We start from the raw sequence: 24,796 nt of genomic DNA on the forward strand, positions 1-24,796 counted from the left end.
ATTTTTTAAATTAATTAAAACATGAAAAAAAAATATTTCTAAAGTGAGAATTTAAAAATAGATAAACGACGCAAACAATGATATCATTAATGAAAAATATTAACATGGAATATTAGAAACTAGAATAACAATAATAATAATATTTCCAAAAAAAGAAAATAAAACAAATCATGTACTAATAATAAGAAGAAAATGATATACTTGGTAATGATAATATAAAATAATATGTGCGTAAAAGATACTTCATATGTATGCATATAATAATAATAATAATAATATCTACAATAAAAGAAAATATTAGGAAATGTACAAAAAAATATATATATATATATATAAAATATTTACAATAATGATGTAAATAAACAACATATAAAATATTTGAAATAACATATAAATGAAACATAAAAAAAGGTTAAAAATGAATTAAATAGATTTAGGACATGGTTAAAAACAAATGAAAATTGGGTATAAAAATATAAATATTGGATAGTTAATTAGGGATCAAAATGAAAACCAAACAAGATCTGAGGGCCAAATTTAAAAAAACAAAGGAAGATAAAAATTGGGGGGTTAATTGAATGAGGTTACGAGGAAGGAGGACTAAACACATAAATTTCCCTTTTAGGGAAAGTGCACAGACCCCACCCACCAAACAAAAACATGCCGTTTCAACACCATTACAAAGATTTTTTTTTTTTGTGTTTCATTTTCAACCCCCAATCTAAAAAACCAAAAAAAGCTTTCATGCTCTCTTCCCTCCCTTAAAATCCTCTTAAGCATTTTCTTCTCCGTGGAATCCAGGTCATCACACCACCGCTTGGTCGCGCCACTGTCATGCCGACCACCGCATATGGTGGCGGAAGTTCAAAAGGTAACTTTTTTGTTTTTTTCTTAATAATATATATATGTATATGTATATAGAAAGAAGAAAAAAAAAAGAAAAAAAAATTTGAAAAAAGAGAAAAAAATGCAAACCTTTTTATTGATTTTTTTCTTTGTATTCGAAGTTCGGAGGGATTTTTGTGTTTTTCTCTTTTTCAATCTTTGTAAAATCCCCCCTCGTTACAAATGATAGATTTTGGCTTTTTTTTTTGCTGGAAATGTTTTGCTGGAATTTTCTTTGCTGGAATTTTTTTTTTGGCTGGAATTTTTTTGCTGCTGGAATTTTTTGCTGGAAAATTTTTTTGCTGCTGGAATTTTTTGCTGGAAAATTTTTTTGCTGCTGGAATTTTTTGCTGGAAAATTTTTTTGCTTCCCCCCCCTTTTTTATACTTGTTTTCATGGCTTTTATAGCCTTTACACTTTCATTTTCTATTAGTTCCTATCTCTTTATTGCTGCTTGCAGGGTAAGGAGGTGCCAGGCATGCGGGGATGGTGTTGGCAGAAGCATGGGGTGTGGTAGCTGACATGGTGGTGACCAAAGATGGTGCTAGTGTCAGATGAAAGTGAGGTGTGGTAGCTTGTTGTCTGTTTCTCTTCTTTTTTTTTCTTTTTTTTTTTTTTATGTTGGGCTAGTTGAGTATTGGGCTGGTGGTATTTGGGCTATAGGATTTGGTTTGTTGGTTTGGGTTTAATGGGTCTTGTGTATTGGGTAGGTGGGTCAAAATTGTAAATGGGGCAAAATTTGGGCTATAACAGTCTTCTATTTAATAAATTTTCATAGACATTAAATTAAATTACAAATAATTTAAAACAATAATTACGTATAATAATAAAATAATAAAAATATCATATATATATATAATAGCTTATACATTACATCAAAATTCATATATATAAATTTTAGATTTACCCAATTGTGTAATATTTATGAAGAAAAAGTATTTCTTTTGTTTGAATAAAATTTCATTTTCATGTGAAAAACAGTAAGAGTGTCCAGTACGGCTGAAACTCATTGTCCTTCGACCCTACTTTTTTGACTTATCTAAATTGTGACAATAAAAGAAACAATAGGCTAATAGCATCACTCCCCTTTCAAGTATCAACCTACAAGGCACTCATTTTTCATCTCAAGTGAATACAACGTGTAATGACCCATTTTTGCCTGGGTCAAGAGAAGAGTCAAAATTAAAATATAATAAAACCTTTAATGTCCATCAGTCAATTACAATTAGCCCAAGTAGCCCAATTAACCCCAGCCTAAAATTACAAGGCCCAATTGGCACAAAACCTTAAACACCATTAGCTAAACGAAAACCCTAACTCCTCCATGTGCGCCGCACCCGTTCGTACGCCCTCTTTGGTCGCCTCGCCAGTGCCTGGTCCCGAGACCTGGCACCTTTCGTCGTTTTGCACCAAAATAGCGAAAACCCGCCCTGTTAACTTCCAAAATCTGCAAAAGAAGGCACAAAAAAAGAACAAACGCAGAAATAGCAGCAGACGATAGAGAGCTGTAGCAAGAAACTTAAAAATATTGTATTGAAATGTCTATAAGAGCCAGATCCGAATGTAATATAGGGGGTTCTTTTTTTTAAATACAAAAATTGTATTACACATATATTTTCAGAGATCGAAAGCAAAAAAACAAGTCTAAGAGGTGTTTGCTCTTATATCTTTTTTGATCTTTTTTATTTTCGATTTTTCTATTTTTGTTTTTATTTTGCAAATCCTTTTTAACAAAAAAAAGGCTTGGAATAAATAAAAAAGGGAGGGGAAAGGGAACTTACCGAATCGCGTCACCGGAACTCCTCCCTCCATCGTCGAGTTCGAACTCCAAAAGGAGGGGGAAGCCTCCCGATCTCGATTGCCCAGGCTTTGAAGGTTTGGCCTTCAAATATGGCTTAATCAAGGGCTGAAAAGCCCGTTTGTTGTTGCCACGACCACCGTCCAAGGTGGAGGGATGAAGAACCGACGACGGCGCTAAGAGGGTTTTTGAAACCCTAGCAGAGGAAGAAGAAGAGAAGAGGGTGAGGGGTTTTTGTTTTTGTTTTTTTTTTTGGTTTGATAAAATGAATTTTTTTTTATAAAAATTTGAGTTTTATAACAATGCCTATACGACGTCGTTTTGGGCTTGAGATTCAAGCGCCAAAAAGGCGTCGTTTCGGTCCATGCCCGTTGACCTGACCCAATGACCAAAGGGATCCGTTTTTTTGGTTTTTGGGTTATTTATGTTTCAAGCCCTTCCCCTTTTTCGTTTTGTTTTAATTCAATTCTATTTTCTTTTATTTTCTTTAAATTCGTCTCTTTAATTTTATTTCAGTTCTGATTTAGTCCCTCCTTTATATATTTGCGTTTATCTTCTTCGAATTTGGACCTTAAAATCTCATCTTATTTCCAATCAAGCCCTTATTCGTGTGGATTTAAACTTCTTCTATTTATTTAAAACCATTTTATTTATTTTAAACTTTACATTGAACTGTTGTATGTGACTTATTTTGAATAATTTTATGTATATCATTTGTTTTAAATATTATATATATATATATATATATTATATATATATATTTATATTAATTCTTTGCTGTAGGTTTTGTATATTATTACTTCAAACTTTTTACAAAATATATTTGTGTTATCTATTTTAATTGTTTTATATATAATACTTATATGTAGACCCCTTTTTTATATACATTGTTTTACTCCAGATTCTCTTATATATATTATGTATTTTAAACTATTTATTTTAAATTATTATATATATATATATATATTTAAAACTCTATTTATTTATTTTAAAATATTTCATTTATTATCCATTTAAAATTTTTCTTTCATATTATTTATCTTATACTTACGTGTGTATTCATTATCTATTTCAAATTTCTCTTTTATATGTTTTTATCTTAAACCCTTTTATATATTATCTATTTGATTTACTTATTTATTTTTTTCTACAATGAAATTGTTTTATGTTGTTTATATTTAAAGTGTTTTAAATATCAATTATTCTAGATGGCTTCATATATTGTTTATTTACCCTTTTTTTACTTTTATGTATCCTATTTTATTTTAAGTTGTTTCATGTGCATTATTTACTTTAGATTTTTATATCTCGCTTTTTTTGTATATACTATTTATGTTAAATAGATTTAAGTTATTTATTTTATATACATTTGTGCATTTTGAATCCTTTTCGTATTATTTATTTGCTTTTTCTCTCACGCATTATTTAATTTAACTCTATACATGTTATCTACTTGAATCGTTGTATATGTTACTTTGTTTTGCTTATTGGTTATTGATGTTGATTTTAAAATAGTGTATTATGCAAATATTTTCATTTCGTGCCCTATAAATCATTTGTTATTATATTCATGTTGTCGACATTTATAAATATAACATGTTCACGTAGTGTTGTTACATATTATATATTACATGTATATTTTACTTTACATGTATATTTTACTTCGTTCAAATCACATTGTGAATTATGTTTCAACATACTCACACATAATTAGCGGCTTTATTATACTCTAAATCAAATATGCACCGTTTAAATATCGCATTTGCTATTATTCAAAAACCTTTCTAAAAAAGAGGGCAATATTTCGTTTTTAGGAAATTCGAAAGATCGTGCCCTAACTTACTGGGTCTCGATTTTCTCGTTTAACCTAAATAACCAAATATTCCTTCAAATTTCAAAATATGTGAAATTTAAGTAAAATAAAGGCAATATTTCGTGTTTGGAAATTTCGAGAAGTTGTGCCCTACGTGCTGGGTTTCGATTTATCGTTTGACTGAACAACCGAATATCCTTTTAAAATTTCAATGCATAAGTTTTGGAAATTATGAGATGATTTTGGTATCGAAGGTTCGAAATGCCGTGTCCTACGTGCTGGATGTAATATTTTATTTCTTCGAAACAAGAGAATCTTAATATCCACTTCAAGTTATCCAAATATTCATAAAAAGGGATCATATTTTAAATTTATTTTAAAATCTTTTTTAAATTTCGACATTAAGACATTAATTAATCAATTAGGTACCAATTTTGGGCGTTACGAGTGCTAATCCTTCCTCGTACGTAACCGACTCCCGAACCCGTTTTTTTTTTAATTTCGTAGACCAAAATTGTTGTTTTAGTAAATCAAAATGTTTTATTAAAATGACCAAATCACCTAGTGATCTGATCACACCTAAACAAAAAAGATTGGTAGCGACTCTCAATTTTGGTTTTCTTTTCAAAATATAAAGTCGATCCCCGTTATTTCAAAAAAATGGTTTCGACACAACGTATTCGGGGGTCAGTTGTTTGAGGTAATTTTGTCACAATTTTTTGCAATAGTGAAACTGATCCAATTACCGGCTGCCTACAGCAAACATGTGTGGCGACCCGAGTTCTAAGTGAGGTGGCTGCTCTAATGAGAAGCATACAAAGAACTCGAGTAACAAAAACACAATCCATAGTGATTGGAAAGGCTCAATTTCATTGTATATAAATTGAATACCAAGACATGGTATTTAAACACAATCTGTCAATTGATAACTAATTATAACAATTTTCATTCCTTAATAGCTGTTGTTTGTTCAAACTTTGCAACGACTTTAAGATACTATCTAAATTTTGCAAACAAATGAGCTAATAAAGGTTTGGAAAACACATCTGCTACTTGTTCCTGTGCTGGAACATGCCCCACACTTAGCTTTCCAGTAGCAACTTTCTTTCGAACAAAGAACAAAGTTAACTTGACATGCTTGAACTTCGAGTGCAACACTGGATTAGCAAATACAACAACTACTCTTGAGTTATCACACCACATTGCTGCCTTTCTTGAGGTAAAAACATGCAACTCAGACAAAAGAGACTCTAGCCAAACCACTTCAGTAACAGTGTGAGCTTATACTCAGCTTCTACAGTTGACCTGGAGACAATTTGTTATTTTTTCGATCCCCAAGCCATAAGAGTACCCCTAAGGAACATACAAAACCCTGTAGTAGACCTCCTATCATCCACATCAATTCCCCAATTTGCATCTGAATAACCAACCAAATCCAAGTGGAGCTACTATAAAGTGAAATCCATAGTCCATAGTGTGTTGAAGATACCTGAGAATGTATTTTACAGCCTTGAAGTGTTGGTCAAGAGACTTATGCAAGAATTGATAAACTTATTGACAGTAAAAGTAATGTCAGGTCTGGTGATGATCCCATATTGTAGAGCCCTCACAATGCTTCTATACTCAGATTCATTCTCTATTGCACTGCCAACATGTTAAGACAAGTTTGTTGAAGTGACCATAGGTGTGGGACATTCTTTTGCCTGATCCATTTGAGCCTTCTTGAGAAGATCAAGAACATATTTGCGCTGACTTAAAAACAAACCATCAGTGGTAGGAGTTACTTCAATACCAAGAAAGTAACTTAGAAGCCCCAAATCTTTTAATGAAAGCTAGGTATCCAAGGTTGAAAATTATATGCAAATGAATATATGTATATTTAAAAAATATTATGTCAATCGAGTTTTAGCTTGATTGGCATGTGCATTATCTTCCTAGTTATGGGTTGAGGAAGGATTATAGGTAGTTTTAAGTATTGTGTCAAAAAAAATTAGATATGATCAGAACTTATAATGAGATTATTAAAAAAAATTATTGTATTAATGAAATTAAAATTAATGGTGTAGCAAGTGTTTAAATTCAAAAGTAATAGCGACCATAAGATAAAGCATAGTAAAAATGGATTCTTTATGAGATGAAGCATAATAAAAAAGGATCATTTCTTTAGAGTATCCTGTCTTTGATTTTGATCAAATAGTGCTCTTTTGATCGAAAGATTGCTACTTGTTGAAACAATGGCAGTAATACAAGGCCAAAACAAAAGCAAAAATAGAAAGATAGAAGCAAAAATAATAAAAAAGAGTTTGAACAAGATGATAACCGGACAACAACTTGATTTTCATTGATGAATTTCAAAATATATGAGAGTTACATACTAATTTGACAGCTACCTAATAATGTAACTGCTCCCACTAATATAAAGAAAATACAATCTTTGAATTACAAGTAAAAGCAAGCTGACGTTTCAGCTATTACATCAAGTACAAATAAAAAAACTAATCCAACTAGTTTTGTGAACAAATTACAAAGAAACTAAACTAAGTTACATAGGAACAAAATATCCAAAATGAAGTAAACAAGCTGCTGCTTCTCGATTCTGCTCATTTGCTGGTCTATTTGGTGAGCTGCTGGTCACATGTTGCATTGCAAGCCAATGCTCCACACTCCTTCTTGGACTGTATGCAACAAACACTAATATTGCTTCTTAAGACCTCAAATCTTGTAACCCCAAGTGGCTTAGTTAAAATATCAGCTAACTGATTTTTTGTGCTACAATGAACAAGACTGATTTCTCCTGATTGCTCAACTTCTCGAACAAAATGAAATTTGATTTTAAAATGTTTAGTCTTACCATGGAAGACTAGATTTTTAGCTATGGCAACTGTTGATTGATTATCAACCATAATCTTAGTGACTTCACTTTGATCTTCATTCAAATCAAATAACAACTTTCTAAGCCAAATGGCTTGATTCACTGCTGCTGCTGCTACAATGTACTCTGCTTCAACTGTGGATTGAGTAACTGTTTGTTGCTTCTTTGAGCTCCAGCAAAAGACTCCTGAACCAAGGGTAAAAAAGTAACCCGATGTAATTTTCATGTCATCCACAGAGCCAGCCCAATCACTATCTGAACATCCAATCAGCCTAAGTTCCTTTTCCTTCTTAAATATGACTCCAAACTTCAAGGTTCCTTTAACATACCTAAGTATCCTCTTAGCTGCCTTGAAATGTGTTGTATCATAACAATGATGAATCTTGATAATAAACTAACAGCATGGATAAGGTCAGGTCTAGTTGCTGTTAAATAAAGCAAACAGCCAACTAAGCTTCTGTACTCCTTCTCATCAACTCTCTCTTGACCTCCAAAGTTGGTCAGTTTCTCTTATTGAGCTAATGGTGTGCTCACTGTTTTGCAGTTTGTCATGCAAAACTTGTCTAGGATTTTCCAGGTAAAGGCTTGTTGACTGATGAAAATACCTTGATCAGACTAGTTCACTTCCATACCAAGGAAGCATGTCATGATTCCCAAGTCTGTCATGTCAAACACCTCTTGCATTTGTGTCTTAAAATCATTGATCAAATCACTTTTGCTTCCAGTTACTAGTAAATCATCCACATAGATTGAAACAATCAGTAAAGTTTCATCTTCAGTCTTCTTCACATAGAGTGTTGGTTCACTCAGGCTTTTCTCAAACCTGAGCCTAGACAGGTATGCATCAACCTTGTCATACCAAGCTCTAGGTGCCTACTTCAGACTATACAGAGCCTTTTTCAGCCTATAGACTTTATCTTTTTTCCCTGGGACTTTGAATCCATCTGGCTGCTCGATGTAAATCTCTTCCTTAAGGAAACCATTCAGAAAGGCTGACTTGACATCATGTTAATGAATTCTCTATTGTATTTGTGCAGCTAAGGCAAATAGGAGCTTGATTGTGTTAAACCTTGCAACTGGAGCAAATGTCTCCATAAAATCAATGACATGTTGTTGGCTATACCCTTTCACTACAAGCCTTGCCTTGTGCTTGTTCAGTGAGGCATCAATATTGAATTTGGCTCTAAAAACCCACTTGACATCAATGAATTTCTTCTAATCTGGCCTATCAACCAAATCCCATGTCTCATTCTTATGAATCGTATCAAGCTCAGCTTCCATGGCCTTTTTCCAATATTTGTTTCTTGCAGTTTCTTCATAGCTCAAAGGCTCAACTATTGCAATATTGCATCTATGGTAGATATCTGCAATGGTTCTGGTGCCTCTCACAGGTGGATCATCAATGTCTGCATTTCCTAATTCACTTTCAGCTGGATCTAAGCTGATGTCAAACTGATCTTCTTCAAACTGACTTGCATCTGAACCATCCCAACTTCAAACCTTCTCTTCATCAAATTTGATGTCCCTACTTACCAAAATTTTCTTTGTTGAGGGATCATACACTTTGTACCCATTTTTGGTACTGTTGTATCAAACAAATATACCAATAACATACCTTCTCTCTAGCTTGGTTCTTCTTTCTGCTGGAATGAGAACATAACACACACATCCAATCACTTTTAGATGAGAAACAGATGGTTTGAGTCCATACCAGGCTTCAAAAGGTGTTTTTTCCTTCACAGCTCGAGTTGGAAGCTTGTTGAGTAAATACAATGAGGTATTGACAGCCTCAGCCCAAATTTTGCCTGGAAGTTTGCTTTGAAATAGCAAGCATCTGGCCACATCCATCACTATCATGTTCTTCCTTTCACAAGCTCCATTTTGTTGTGGAGTATAAACAGTGGTTAACTGATGGTGGATCCCTGCCTGCTCACAAAGTTTTTGAAACCTTTCAGACAAGTATTCAGTGCCATTATCAATTCTCAATGCCTTAATCTTGCAATCTGACTGGTTCTCTACTAGTGCTTTAAATCTACTAAAGGTATCAAACACCTCAGACTTCTGTTTCAAGAAGTAAACCCAGCAAAATCTGGTCAGATTCTATGAACAGCACAAAGTACTTGCTGTCATTCAAGGAAAGGGACTTTATTGGTCTACACACATCAGAGTGCACAAGCTCAAGTTTTTCTCGAGCTCTCCATGCTTGGTTAACTGGAAAAGGCAGTCTAGCTTGTTTACCAAGCTGACAAACTTTATAAACTGTCTCCCTTGCCTCAACTTTAGACATATCATCTACCAAGTTCAGTTTGTGCAATAGATCTAGTGATCTAAAATTAGCATGACCTAGTCTTCTATGCCATAGGCCAGCATTATCAGCTAGGCTTGTATAAGCCTTCTTCTCAAGCTAACTTATATCAAGCATAAAGCATTTATCTACCATACTGTGATCATTTTCTGTCCATGAAAGTCTTCAATGATACATGTGCCATTTTTGAAAACTAGTGAGTAGCCTTTTCAATTAACTGACCAACATTAAGTAAATTCTGGTCAATGTCAGGTACAAAGAGCACATCTGAAATAACTTTGACAAAGAGCACATCTGAAATAACTTTGTTACCTGAACCAGTGTTGATCACAACATTGCCATTGCCTTTAGCTTCAATCAAATTCTCATTGCCTATTTTAACTTTTGAGGCAAAGCTTCTGTTAAGGTCTTTGAATAGACTTTCATCAGCTGCCATGTGGTGTGCACAGCCATTATCCACAAGCCAATTGCATATGACTTTGCTTGAGGTTGCAAAGCCTGAGGCAGTAAAGACATGCTCCTCCTGAGCTTGAAGGTCCTCAGCAGCTTGGGCTTGGATCTGCTGCTGTGCTGGTGCCTTCCATTTTTTTTTGTACACTTTCTCAATATGGCCAAACTATTTGCAGCTCCTACATTGGATGTCTGGCTTGTACCAGCAAAATTTCTCCAAATGTGTGGTCTTCTTACAGTGGACACATGGTGGAAACCTTCTTTTGCCTGCTTCCCTCCTTGGTTTCTCCCTCTTATCTAGCCAAGGCTTCTTTCCTTTCTGACTTGAGCCTGAGCTTTTTCTGATCTTTGCTTGGAAAGCTCCTTCAAGATGCTCTTCCTGCCTGTTGGCCCTTCTCTGCTCAAGTGCATAAAGGGAGTTTACCAATTCAGACAAATAAATGGTTGTTAAATCCCTTGAATCCTCGAGTGATGAGATTTTAGACTCAAATCTCTCAGGGAGTGTGGTGATAACCTTTTCAACAGCCCTGCTATCACTGAAATCTTCACCAAGTAGCTTTATGCTATTGATAGTGGCCATTATCCTGTCTGAATATTGCTTGATGCTCTATGATTCTTTCATATTTAAGTTCTCAAAATCTCTCCTTAAGTTGATCAACTGTTGCTGCCTAGTCTTATCCGATCCCATGAACTCCTCCTTCAACCTTTCCCATGCTTCATTAGGTGTGTTGCAAGCTATGATTCGAGTGAAGATTATATCAGACACTCCATTCTCCAACCAAGCCAAAACTTTATGCTTCTTAGTGCTCTCTTCAGCATGTTGCCTCATTTGAGCAATCGTGGGATTGGCCCTCAATGAAGGTGGTTCAACATCATTCTCAACTACACTCCAAAAGTCCTGTGCTTGAAGGTATGTCTTCATCTTGACTACCCAAATGTGGTAGTTTTCACTAGCAAACACTGGAGGTGGAGGTGGTGTGAAACTCATCCTGCTGAAACAAATTCAACAGCTTCAATTTTTCTCTTCTTAAGCTTTTGTTCTTGATGTGGCAACTAACAACAGAGTCCCTCAAAACCTGGCTCTGATACCAATTGTTGAAATAATGGTAGCAATACAAGGCCAAAACAAAAGCAAAAACAGAAAGATAAAAGCAAAAATAATAAAAAAGAGTTTGAACAAGATGATAATCGGACAACAACTTGATTTTCATTGATGAATTTCAAAATATATGAGAGTTACATACTAATTTGACAGTTATCTAATGTAGCGACGTAAAAATTTTGGTTTCGGGTCGCTAATTGTGGGGATTAAAAACTTGGAATTTGAAATTTGATTTTAGATTAAACCGGGAGTCGCCACCGATCTTTTTACTAGGTGTGATCGGACACCTATTAATTTTTTTTCTTTAAAAAATGAGAAAAAAGGCCGAGTTAAGGTCTACGTTAAAAAGCCAGAGAAAAATTAGGGTTCGGGAGTCGGTTACGCGCAAGAAAGGTATTAGCACCCTCGCGACGCCCAAAAATTGGTATCTAATAAACACGTGTTGTCTTGATGTTCAAAAATACGAATTCAATTTAAAATTCAATCGTGATCCGATAAAAAAAGACGAGAAGTTTGAAATTTTTGATTTTTTTAGAAGGATATACCGTCTTAACACGAGTCGATTGACGTTCACCCAACATAGCGATGAAATCAACGACATGGTGTTAAATCGATATATTGCCTTATGTATTGAAATTAATAAAGTACGAATAAATACTTTAAAATAATGAATGACGGGAAATATATAAAATGGGCGGAAACGAAGATGATAGTCGAAATACATTAAGGCATATAATTCATACAACACTAATATTACGAGACAATGACAATGCGCGATATTAAACGTAATAAGAATTAATCATGAAATAAAAACAGTGAATATATATAAATATATAATAATAGTAAGTATGGTGACGAAAACATGATATTTAAGATACGTATATGGAAATATATAAGCAATACATATAACTAATACTATCGAAAAATATACATTGTAATATATATAAAAATATGAATATAATATAATATATGTAATATAATATAATAATATAATAATATAACATTAAAAAACATGATACATATAAAGTATAGTATTAAAAGAACACATATATAATATACTGAAGAATATATATAATACTAAAGCCTTTGGATAATATATACACATGAAAAACTAGCAATAATATTACTTAGGTATACACAAATGTATTAAGTATGTACACGTATTTGTAAATATATAAATATATAACAAAGCATGAACTAATATTAATAATAATAATAATTATAATAATATTATTATTATTGGAATGTAAAAGAAACAAACATAACATTAATAAAATACTATAATAAAATGAATAAAAATATTAAATATGAAATTATGTATATATATTTATACGTACATAATAAAAATATATACTAATACATGATAGTAATAATAATAATACTAATAATACTAATAATATAAAAATAACAAGGATATTAAATAAATATATAAAATAAACGAAAAGAGGACTAGAATTAAAATAAAAACGGTTGTGGGCAAATTTTAAAATAAAAGACAAACCGAGGACCTATTTGAATGCGCTTGCAAACAGTGGGGGTCAAAAAGCAATTTTTCCAAGTTTTAAAATCTCACGCTTGGCGAGGACTAAATTATAAAACATAACATATTGTTGGGTCAAATTAAAAATAGCGAAGAACCTGATTGTGGAATAGCAAAAATGCGGAAGGGCCGATCGCGCAATTAGCCCTTCCGCTTCAAAAACACGCGGACCCTGGCTGGACGGGTCGGGTCGACCCGACCCGCATCAAAACGGCGTCTGTTTACGCTTTAAAGGGGGTCCAAAACGGTGCGTTTTGGACCCTATATAAGCCAATTTTTTGTTTTTTCATTTGAAACAGAAGAAAGAAAAAAAATAGAAGAGGAGGGAGAGAAAAGAGGGAGCGGGGAAAGAAGAGAGGGGAGGGGGAGCTCCGGCCACGGGGGGCCGGTCACAGGACAGCCGCCGGAGACTAGTCGTGGTGGCCGGAAAGGTAAAAATTTGATTTTTTTTTATTTTTTTATATTTTTATATGTTTTATATTTTTGCACTATATATGTGTATAAATATGAGTAGAAGAGGAAAAAGAAAAGAAAATAGAAAAATATGAAGCCGATTCAATAAAAATTTAAAGTCACCTTCTTTTTTTATTTTGATTTTCGCTCTTGGAGATATCAGTTCTGGTGTAGTTCCTCTATTATTTTATCACTGCTTGTGTATTGAAATTATTTCTCTCTTTTTTCACTCAAAAATTCGAACCCTTACATCTGTTTTTCTTCGGGCTTTTATAGCCTTTATAAAATTTATTTAATATTGTTGTCCATCTTCTTTCTGGTCTTGTAGGGAATGGGCAAACGGCGGTGGCAGAGGCATGATGGTACAGAGGAGCAGGTGGCCGACATGGTGGCATGGAGAGCTGGTGTCAGAAGGTTAGTGGTCAAGTGGGAGACTCGATCAGTGGCAGCTGCTGAGTCAGAGGCCAAGTGGGGCTAGGGTTTCCCGATTCTGGTCTTGGGCTAGGGATTTGGTATTGGTTTGGGCTTGTTTTGTTTAGTGGGCTTATTGGGTTAGGGGTTTTTGGATTAGGGTAGGTTAGTTTAGGGTATTGGGCTAATAGTATTTGGGTTTGTAAAAGTGTGAATGGGTTTGGGTTTTAAGGGGTTTAGTGTTTTGTAAATGGAGTTTTAATTTGTAAATGAGATTGGGCCGAAATTGGCCTAGTACACCTAATAATGTAATTGCTCCCACTAATACAAAGAAAATACAATCTTTGAATTACAAGTAAAAACAAGCTGACATTTCAGCTATTACATCAAGTACAAATAAAAAAACTAATCCAACTAGTTTTGTGAACAAATTACAAAGAAACTAAACTAAGTTACATAGGAACAAAATATCCAAAATGAAGTATACAAGCTGTTGCTTCTCGATTCTGCTCCTTTGCTGGTCTGTTTGGTGGGCTGCTGGTCACATGTTGCATTGCAGGCCAATGCTCCACACTCCTTCCAGGATTAGGACTTCATGGCAGCCACCAAACCCTGGTTTTGTTAAATTCAATGTCGATGGGCTACTCGGAGACATCTCACAGTTTTATTTTTAATTTTAAATTTTATTTATAATCTCTCGGTAATTTTTAGAAAGCCACCTAATAATTAAAATTGAATATAAAAACCCGTAATTACACAGGGTGATATATTTGTGTAATTATTGTAATTTATTGATCCCACTAAACTAGACGTGTTGGAGCACTCAATTACACTTTTCAATTATTGTAATATATGAGTAATTACGTGGTAATTACATCCAAATTTAATTACCATATTTTTCTCATTACACTTATATATGATTTAACTTTAAAAAATATTTTTATACAAGTTTAAGTTATAAAAGTATATTATAAGCATAAACATGTATGAGTATTTTAGATAGTTATCGCTAAAAAATCTAAAACTATATTATAAAAATGTTATAATATGCTTATCTATAAAAAATTATGGCAAAAAAATGATCATAACTTATTTACTTGTTTATTCTATATATTATAAAAATAATATACTTATTTATTAAAAATGTTATAATTTTTTGTCATAATTTTATGAAAAATTATATTATTTATAAGAAATGTTACATTTTATAAAATCTTTTTATAATTTTAATTTTTACCTAATTTACCGGTTATAAAAAGATTATTACTTAACATAAGTCTTTCTCCAAATTAAGTTTATATAAGTTTTTATAATCAAAGCGATATACTATTTACATTGTGGATCCACATATTTGTGATAGTGATGTTAGTTATGCAAATACAAAATGTTTTCTTGCATCATATCATGGGCTACGATACTAGAGATAGCTCGCGAACTCTTTAATTTGAGACATTTAAAGCTTTAAAATGTGATAGAGAGAACATTTATTGCTCTAAAAAAATATTTCTCATATTAACATCATTTCATTATAACATTAAAAATAAAGTTGGATCATACTAGCATGTTGCATACTTTTTAACTTCATTTGTAGGTGGAATTGAAACTATTTATACTTTGAAGAGTACAAAGAAGAAATCAATCTTGATAATATTAATGATACTGATTCAAATTCAAAGGATGAAGAACTCAATCAATGACTAACATATGATGATAATGAGTATCATTAATAGTCCAACAAATATATAATACTAGAAATTATATAAAATTGCATATTATGTTTATTTTTCTTGGTATTTTATTAGTAATCATATTATCAACTACTTTCTTAGATTAACATATTACATGTGACAATTTTATTTTATTTTATTGTTACTAGTTTAATTTTTTTATTGTACTTGTCGGTTTGAACAATTGCTGAGAAATAACTCCTTCAAGCATTGTGATAAACAGGAAAAAAAAAAGGAGACACAAAGGTTGTTTACCCAATTCAGTTTCTCTATATCTGTGAAGCCTATATTAGTGAGAAATATTTAATATTTTCAATACTTACAATAAGTGATTCCCAATCTATCATATGCCCATGATAATGTCCTCACTTTTGCACCTTGAAGATTGATATTCAAGCTACTGAATTCACCCCTGTGAATTTAGGAAGTAAAATCACAACACAATAAATTTTACTAATCACAGTGCAATCATAAAATAAAGTTTCTCACTTGAACAAATTAAGTGTTATCTCTCTCAGTATACAATAACCTATACAAATCTCTAAATTATATAAAATATTTCAAGACTTGCTAACATAAAGAAAATTTATCACAATCCCTATTACACAACAACTAAATAAGTTGAATACAATATAATAATAACAAACAATGTAAACAAAGATGGTTGGCAGCAAAGTCTTCAATGATCCGATCCGATCTGATCCAATCCAATCTAACTTTCTTGATCTAAGAATGATACAATCTGATCCTCCATATATGTTTCCCCAAGTGATATGATCTTCATTAATGGACAAGATACATTCCACAAAATCAACATGATAAAGGGTGAGAAGGATGAATGCGAAAGCGGATCGTAAAGTTTGTCAAAGTCGCGGATTTGACTTAGGGCTCTTGACGTTCGGAAATAAACTTGGATTTTTTTTTGACACAACCTGAAACGAAATTAAATCCAAGTTAGATAAAATAATTAAAACAAATAATAAATCAAAGATTCAGGAAGTGAATAAAGAAGATAAATGGAAAGATAATGGAAAGATAGAACGTGGCGTGTAGAAGTCCTAAGAAGCCTTGGAAACACGAAGAATCCACAACCCCGTGCAAGTGGCTCTAATTTCCCCTCCAAGATAAAAGCCTTGGCAAGAAAAAGTTTGAAGATGATTCCCACAATCTGAAAAGATTGTTAAAACTCTTCTAAAAAAAAACTCAAAAGAAATTCTTGAAAAAAGAAAAACTCAAAGAGAATTTATTAACTCAAAAGAGAAATAGAATAATAATCAATTGTCCCCTTGTGTACAATGCAAAGGCCTATATATAGGCTAGATAAATAAATCTAAATAAAACTCCTAAGTATACTAGAACTCTAATTTAATCTAAACAAGAAGTAGTTTTAAACTAAACTTTCTTGTTAACATAAAATTCCTAAATAACTTAAAATACTTAATAATTATCAAAATTCGGAATAAAATAATAATAAAATAATAAGAGCTAATAAATAAAATATTGTGCTCATAAATAATAAAAATTAAGCCTAAAACTTCAACCCAATATGAAACGTCTAAACTTGTAAGATCAATTGGGGTTCTTGAAGTGAAATGCTTAAGCTTGTTAGAATTTTCCACATGGGCTTGTCGTCATAGATTGAGAGTTTAGGCCCACAAACATAATTAGTCTCTTCTAATTCATCATTACTCCAGAATTTATTGTCTTGAAACTTCAACTCTTCTTCTCGAATTTTTTTCGTGATAAAGTCTTGAACCACTAAGTTGAGTTTTGACTTTATCTGTTTGGATTTGGATCTCGTAATTGGGCCTTGAGGAAAACTAAACTCATCTCTATTATGGCCTTTGAATTGGGCTAAGTTACTCGTATCATTCCCCCCTTCCACAAAAGGATTCGTCCTCGAATCTGCAATATCAAAAGGAGAAAGGTCAGCGACATTAAAAGTGGCACTAACATTATACTCACCGGGAAGGTCGATTTGATATGCATTGTCATTAATGCGCTTGAGTACTTGAAAAGGTCCATCACCACGTGGGTCCAATTTTGTTTTGCGTTTAGTTGGAAATCACTCTTTTCTCATGTGGACCCAAACCCAGTCACTGGGCTCAAAGATAATTTGCTTGCGCCCCTTGTTAGCTTTGTTGGCAATTGTTTCATTTGTTTTGGCGATTCGTTGTCTTGCTTTCGCATGCATGGATTTCACCAATTCAGCTTTCTTCTCACCATCTAAACTAGAAATGTTTTCTATAGGCAATGGTGCAAGATCAAGTACAGTTAGTGGATTAAAACCATAAACAAGTTCAAATGGGGAATATGCAGTTGTAGAGTGAATAGATCGGTTATATGCAAACTCAATAAATGGCAAACATTCTTCCCAACTTTTAAGGTTCTTACCCACAACAGTTCGTAGTAAAGCACCTAAGACTCGATTGACTACCTCAGTTTGTCCATCTGTTTGGGGGTGACATGTAGTAGAATATAATAATTTAGTACCAAGCTTACCCCACAATACTTTCCAAAAGTGGCTTAGGAACTTTACGTCTCTGTCCGATACAATGGTGTGAGATATCCCATGTAGGCGCACCACTTCTCGAAAGAACAAGTCAGCCACATGTGTAGCGTCGTCCGTTTTATGACAAGGAATGAAGTGAGCCATCTTTGAAAACCTATCAACAACAACAAAGATACTATCTCGACCCTTTTTTGTTCGTGGTAAACCAAGAATGAAATCCATGGATAAGTCTACCTATGGCGAAGAAGGGATCGGTAAAGGAGTATAAAGTCTATGAGGCATTACCTTAGATTTTGCTTGTTTACAAGTAATACAATTAGAACAGACCTTTTCAACGTCATTTTTCATGTGCGGCCAATAAAAATGTTCATGTAGAATATCTAGTGTTTTGGCGACACCGAAGTGTCCCATTAGGCCTCCACTATGTGCTTTACGAATTAATAACTCTCTCATAGAACATTGTGGAACACATAACCTGTTTAGGCGAAAAAGAAACCCATCTACAAGATAAAACTTGTTAAAGGCACCATTCCCACAATTAGAAAAAACATTTGCAAAATCAATATCATTTAAGTATAAATCTTTTATATGTTCAAACCCTAAGACTTTAGCATTTAATTTAGTTATCAAAGAATATCTACGAGATAAGGCATCAGCAACTACATTTTCTCTACCTATTTTATACTTAATTGTATATGGAAATGTCTCTATGAATTCCACCCATCGAGCATGTCTCTTGCTTAACTTACCTTGTCCCTTTAACCATTTTAGAGATTCATGATCTGTATGGATAACGAACTCATTTGGCAGCAAGTAATGTTGCCAAACTTGGAGAGCTCGAACTAATGCCAACAACTCCTTATAATAAGTTGAGTAGTTTAATTGCACCCCTGTTAGTTTTTCACTAAAATATGCGATTGGCCATTTTCTTGCATCAATACGGCACCAATTCCAATACTTAAAGCATCACATTCAAGTTCAAAAGTATTAGAAAAATCAGGTAATTTAAGAACCGGAGCAGAACATAACTTATCCTTTAAAGTTTGAAAAGCCTTTTCCTGAACTTCTCCCCATTTAAAACCCACAGATTTTTTAATAATCTCAGTTAATGGAGCAGCAATAGTGGAGAAATCCTTCACAAAACATCTATAAAAACTTACTAAACCATGGAAAGATCTCACCTCGATAATTGATTTAGGAATGGGCCATTCTCTAATTGCCTTTACTTTGTCCTCATCGACATGAATACCTTGATCACTTACTATAAAACCTAAAAAGATTAGTTTATCACAACAAAAAGTGCATTTATCAAGGTTGGCAAATAATTTTTCAGTTCGCAGAATATCCAAAACTGATTTAACATAAAAAACATGGTCATCTAAAGAAGTTAAGTAAATCAGAATATCATCAAAATATACTACCACAAATTTACCCAAATAAGGTCTCAAAACATGGTTCATCAAGCGCATGAAAGTACTAGGTGCATTAGTCAAACCGAAAGGCATGACTAACCATTCATATAAACCAAACTTAGTTTTAAATGCTGTTTTCCATTCATCCCCCTCTTTCATTCGAATTTGATGGTAGCCACTTTTTAAATCAATTTTTGTAAAGATACAAGCACCATAAAGTTCATCAAACATATCATCAAGCTTTGGAATAGGATGTCTATACTTAATAGTAATTTGGTTAATTGGTCGACAATCGACGCACATTTTATACGTACCATCTTTCTTTGGCACCAGAATTACCGGCACTGCACAAGGACTTAAACTTTCACGAATGTGACCCTTCACCAAAAGTTTATCTACTTGCTTTTGTAACTCCTTCGTCTCCTCGGGATTGCTTCTATAAGCTGGTCGATTTGGAATTGTTGACCCAGGTATTAAGTCAATTTGATGCTCAATGCCCCTCAAAGGTGGCAATTCTTTAGGTGCTTCTTCAAAAATATCTTCATATTCCTGTAAAAGAGACACAAAAACACTAGGCAAAGAGTTATGAATATTAGTCAAAGATAAACAGTTTTGCCTAAATCGGATAATGATGCAAGGTTTTTAGTGAGTAAGGCTCGTCGCACATCTTTTCCACTCGCATAAAAATTATGAATCACACTTTTTTTCTCACAAGAAGATGCACTCACCATTGGGTCATCATTAATTTGGCTTTTTTCACTAGAGACCTCTTTTCTCTCAGCCTTTTTTGAATTTTGTATCTTACTTCCCATAACCTCCTTACAAAACTTCATCATGTTGATTTGATCATTGTAAATATCTTTCGGATTCAAAGGGGTGAAAGTGTACTTCTTCCCACGGAAAATAAAAGAATATCAATTTAATTTACCATGATGAATAACATCACGATCGTACTGCCATGGTCTACCAAGTAACAAGTGGGCGGCATGCATGGGAACGACATCACACCAAACATCATCAATGTAAGTCTTAAGTTTAAAAGTGATCAAGCACTGTTTTACCACATGGACCTCTGAACCTTCGTTAATCCATTGAAAATGGTATGGTGTAGGGTGTTTGCTACATGGCAAAGCAAGAGAATCCGCAAGGTAGCTACTCACAACGTTAGCACAACTTCCACTATCAATGATAAATGAACAAAGTGTACCTTTAATCAAACACCTCGAATGGAATATATTACTCCGTTGAAGATCATGTTCATCCTTCAATTGGATGTTGAGTGTGCGCCACACAACTAAACAACGGGGATGAGTTAGTGGTTCCACCAACTCTTCTTCACCATAAAATTTATCGCAATCGTTGGTATCATCAATTAATTCGGGCATATCTGGGTCTGTTTTATCTGAATCAGAAGTATAATCACCATCTTCTTTGATCAACAAAAGTCTTGTGTTGGCACAATCACGGCTATAGTGCCCACGCCCTTTGCACTTAAAAATATTCAATTTCACGAGCTCGTTCTTTTTTTTGTGAAGTAGTAGAAATGAGCTGCTTAGAAGATGAAGAAGAAAGTTTTGTAGGAGCCCCACTTTTCCCCTCAAAAGATTTAGTCTCATCATGTTTTGGCAACAACTTATTAGTAGTAAAAGGAAATTTTGAATTCTTGAAAGTAGAATTGGAACTCGTACCTCTATAATATTGTGAAGTACTAAATGGACGAGATTGACGTTGTTGAAACTGTCGCTCAATCTCAATTGTTTTGCGTACCGTATCTTCAAGATCAATGTAGGTTTGAAGATCAAGAACATTGGCTATCGAAATGTTCAAACCATCTACAAACCGCACCATGGTAGTCTCCTCATCTTCTTGGATATTTGCTCTATGCATAAGCATCTCCATCTCCTTAAAGTACTCATCAACAGATCGATTACCTTGAACAAGGCGTTAAAGTCTTCATTTAATATCCCTATAATAATGAGGTGGGATAAAACGTTTTCGCATGATTTGTGTCAACTGTTCCCATGAATCAACATCTCGTTCACGATTCCTTTGGCGGTTCAACACAAGTTGAGTCCACCAACTCAATGCATAATCAAAAAATGCCAATATAGCTAATGGAACTTTCTCCTCTTCCGGACACTTATAACAACATAACATGATCTCCATTTTATCCTCCCAATCACAATATGCATCTGGATCATACTTTCCTTGGAATGTGGAATGTTGAACTTTGGTTTAGCGACAGAAAGATGGCCGTGATTAGAAATACCCAAAGTTTCATCAATGTGACGATATTCGTGTCTACCTGGATTAAAACGAATACGAAGTTGTTCATTATCCCTATCATGATCACTATCACAAGCACGAGATCGTCAATTCGAAGAAGTCTCCAATCGAGCAATAGCTTGAGTGAGCAATTGAATATGATTGGAAAGCTGATTAATGTTCTCTTGTAGTTCCGTTCGACACGTAGTCAAATTGGCCTCAAATGTATCACGTACCTCGTTCAATTGTTGATGTTGCAATTTTACCATCCTCATAATATTCTCCAATGTAACATCTTGTTCTTTCTCATCAGATGGTATGTCATCATGGTTTTTACGGGCACAAGTGTCACGAGTCATAGTGAAAGCCTGGAAAAGCACAACACTTCAAAAGAAAAAATTAAGCAAACCTCACCTATATGCACTCAAAAAAAAAATTCTCAATGAGGTAAGAATTAATCTTGTGAGTCTTTTAAAGTGTCTATATCAATCAATCAAGATGTTTTAGAATCAAACTATCAAAGCAAACCTAATAGCACTATGAGTCCAAAATTGGCTTAGACATCAAAGAATTTTGTTGCACGGAGGAAGGAATATGCAATGTGCTTTAACCTACTAACACAAGAAACAAGAAAGTGTTAGAATGCGTAAGGAACAAATAAAAAGGAAAACAAATGAAAACTTAAAGCTAAGAGTCAATGAAAATTGCTGAAACCTGAAAACCCAAAAAACTGCGAAGCAACTTGATTCGTTCAAGGTGTTTCCGATTTCCAAAAATCACAAAATTTAAACTGAAGCCTCCTTAAATAATGTAGATTTGATCTGGAAAGTTTCGGCACAAAATTCAACCCACAGAATTTTTTTTGTTTTTTTTCGTATTTTATTTTTTTGTACTTTTTTGATCACTTTTTTTGTGGGAAATATTTTTTATACCTTAAAATAGTGCCAAGAAATAATATGCAAAATTTCAGATCATTTGAAAATCGTTTACCCACTGAAAAATATTTTTTTTTGAAAACTGTAGGGGTAAAATTTGTCTTGAGGCTGTTTTCTAGAAATCAGTTTAAAAAAAGAACACCTAAAACGCCCAAATCTGATACCAAATGATAAAGGGTGAGAAGGATGAATGCGAAAGTGGATCGTAAAGTTTGTCAAAGTCGCGGATTTGACTTAGGGCTCTAGACGTTCGGAAAGAAACTTGGATTTTTTTTGACACAACCTGAAACGAAATTAATCCAAGTTAGATAAAATAATTAAAACAAATAATAAATCAAGGATTCAGGAAGTGAATAAAGAAGATAAATAGAAAGATAATGGAAAGATAGAACGTGGCGTGTAGAAGTCCTAAGAAGCCTTGGAAACACGAAGAATCCACAACCCCCTTCAAGCGGCTCTAATTTCCCCTCCAAGATAAAAACCTTGGCAAGAAAAAGTTTGAAGATGATCCCCACAATCTAAAAAGATTATTAAAACTCTTCTAAAAAAAACTCAAGAGAAATTCTTGAAAAAAGAAAAACTCAAAGAGAATTTATTAACTCAAAAGAGAAATAGAATAATAATCAATTGTCCCCTTGTGTACAATGCAAAGGCTTATATATAGGCTAGATAAATAAATCTAAATAAAACTTCTAAGTATACTAGAACTCTAATTTAATCTAAACAAAAATAGTTTTAAAATAAACTTTCTTGTTAATATAAAATTCCTAAATAACTTAAAATACTTAATAATTATCAAAATTCGAATAAAATAATAATAAAATAATAAGAGCTAATAAATAAAATATTGTGCTCATATATAATAAAAATTAAGCTAAAACTTAAACCCAATATGAAACGTCTAAACTTGTAAGATCAATTGGGGTTCTTGAAGTGAAATGCTTAAGCTTGTTAGCATTTTCCACATGGGCTTGTCGTCATAGATTGAGAGTTTAGGCCCACAAACATAATTAGTCTCTTCTAATTCATCATTACTCCAGAATTTATTATCTTGAAACTTCAACTCTTCTTCTCGAATTTTTTTCGTGATAAAGTCTTGAACCACTAAGTTGAGTTTTAACTTTATCTGTTTGGATTTAGATCTCGTAATTGGGCCTTGAGGAAAACTAAACTCATCTCTATTATGGCCTTTGAATTGGGCTGAGTTACTCGTATCACAACACAACCCAAATATTTGGTTCAATAGATTGTCAATCATTCAAATATGAAAACTAACTCGATTGTCGCAATTAGTTAAGGAGCCGACACTCCCTTAAGCACACCTTCATTCTTTCCATATTTTTCAACAATATATATAATATTTTTATAGTAATTAATATTTTTAAAAAATATAAATTATGTAATTGTAATTGTAATTATAATTTGTACAACCAAACAAAACATAAGGAATTATGATATAATTACAATTTATCAGTCAAACAACTGTAAGAAATTATAATTTTAAAGAATTATAAGAAAGTGTATAATTACTATCTCATAAGTTCACTGTCCATTTGCTTGAATTAGTCCCTCCAGGTTAACAATTCATCCCTTCCACAATTTGTTAAAATTTTCATTCCTCTTACTTGAATTAGTTCTTCCTCGTTAACATGAGGTACACATGATATATTACATGTTTTCGCCTGGTTATTCAATAATTAGATCAGGCAAAAATAGATTCAACTTTTAATAGAATAATTGATTTCCTCTTAGACACCTCTATGACATCATATCCAATATCAGCAAGGTGGAAGAAAAGCAAAGAGAAGGTTCCACCTCCTACATTAAATTATTAAATACCTATTAGTGGTTGACTTACATTAAAGATAAATTACGTCTAATATTACTTAATATTTAGCTTAACAGCTAAGAGATTACTTAACATCATTTTCTTATTTTGCCTTTATTAACTGTGGGTCCAAATATCATCTTTTCTTCTTCTTTTTTCTCAAATGCGCTGAAATTGGTAAATGCATTTTCTCTGCTGTTCACGTTTATGCCTTCCCTAGCTTCAGAAGCATGTCCACAACAATCAATTAAAGTAATACTTTAAAAATAAAACAAATGTTAACTTTATATAAAGTTTTAATAGTTTAATAGTTTTATTTATTCAAGCTTTGTAGGCTAAGTCAATAATGGTGTACAGTACATTATGTACTTAAAAAAAGCACCATGTGCTACACCCTTTCCTGCTTTAATGGATTCCTTTCTTACTACAAAGAATGATCAGTGCCTTAAGGTCAAAAAGAAGAGAACTATTCTTCCATGAAACTTGGC

General features: G+C 33.1%; 1 protein-coding gene across 1 annotated transcript; it reads right to left on the reverse strand.

Moving 5' to 3' along the window:
- Positions 1-2,181: 2,181 nt before the first annotated feature.
- LOC128290624 (uncharacterized) lies at positions 2,182-10,703 on the reverse strand. The gene is made up of 12 exons (XM_053026353.1): positions 10,361-10,703; positions 9,900-10,270; positions 9,530-9,772; positions 8,973-9,429; positions 8,602-8,846; positions 8,001-8,241; positions 7,698-7,793; positions 7,348-7,554; positions 5,863-5,913; positions 5,512-5,758; positions 2,667-2,879; positions 2,182-2,332 (listed from the first exon to the last, which is right to left on the reverse strand). Exons 1-12 carry the CDS (start codon positions 10,701-10,703, stop codon positions 2,182-2,184), a joined length of 2,865 nt encoding a protein of 954 aa, XP_052882313.1.
- Between the last annotated feature and the right edge of the window lie 14,093 nt (positions 10,704-24,796).

This window comes from Gossypium arboreum, chromosome 3 (genome assembly GCF_025698485.1).
Source record: "Gossypium arboreum isolate Shixiya-1 chromosome 3, ASM2569848v2, whole genome shotgun sequence".
In the NCBI taxonomy this organism is placed as follows: Eukaryota; Viridiplantae; Streptophyta; class Magnoliopsida; order Malvales; family Malvaceae; genus Gossypium; species Gossypium arboreum.

What these genes read in the sequence shown, in the direction of transcription:
- LOC128290624 (XM_053026353.1), bottom strand. Translation starts at nt 10,703, where the DNA reads ATGGCCACTATCAATAGCATAAAGCTACTTGGTGAAGATTTCAGTGAT. An exon ending in GCAGCTAAGAGGATACTTAG is followed by an intron (nt 7,555 to 7,697) that starts GTATGTTAAAGG and finishes CCCTTGGTTCAG; the next exon opens with GAGTCTTTTGCTGGAGCTCA. An exon ending in AGTTCCGGTGACGCGATTCG is followed by an intron (nt 2,333 to 2,666) that starts GTAAGTTCCCTT and finishes CTTCTTTTGCAG; the next exon opens with ATTTTGGAAGTTAACAGGGC.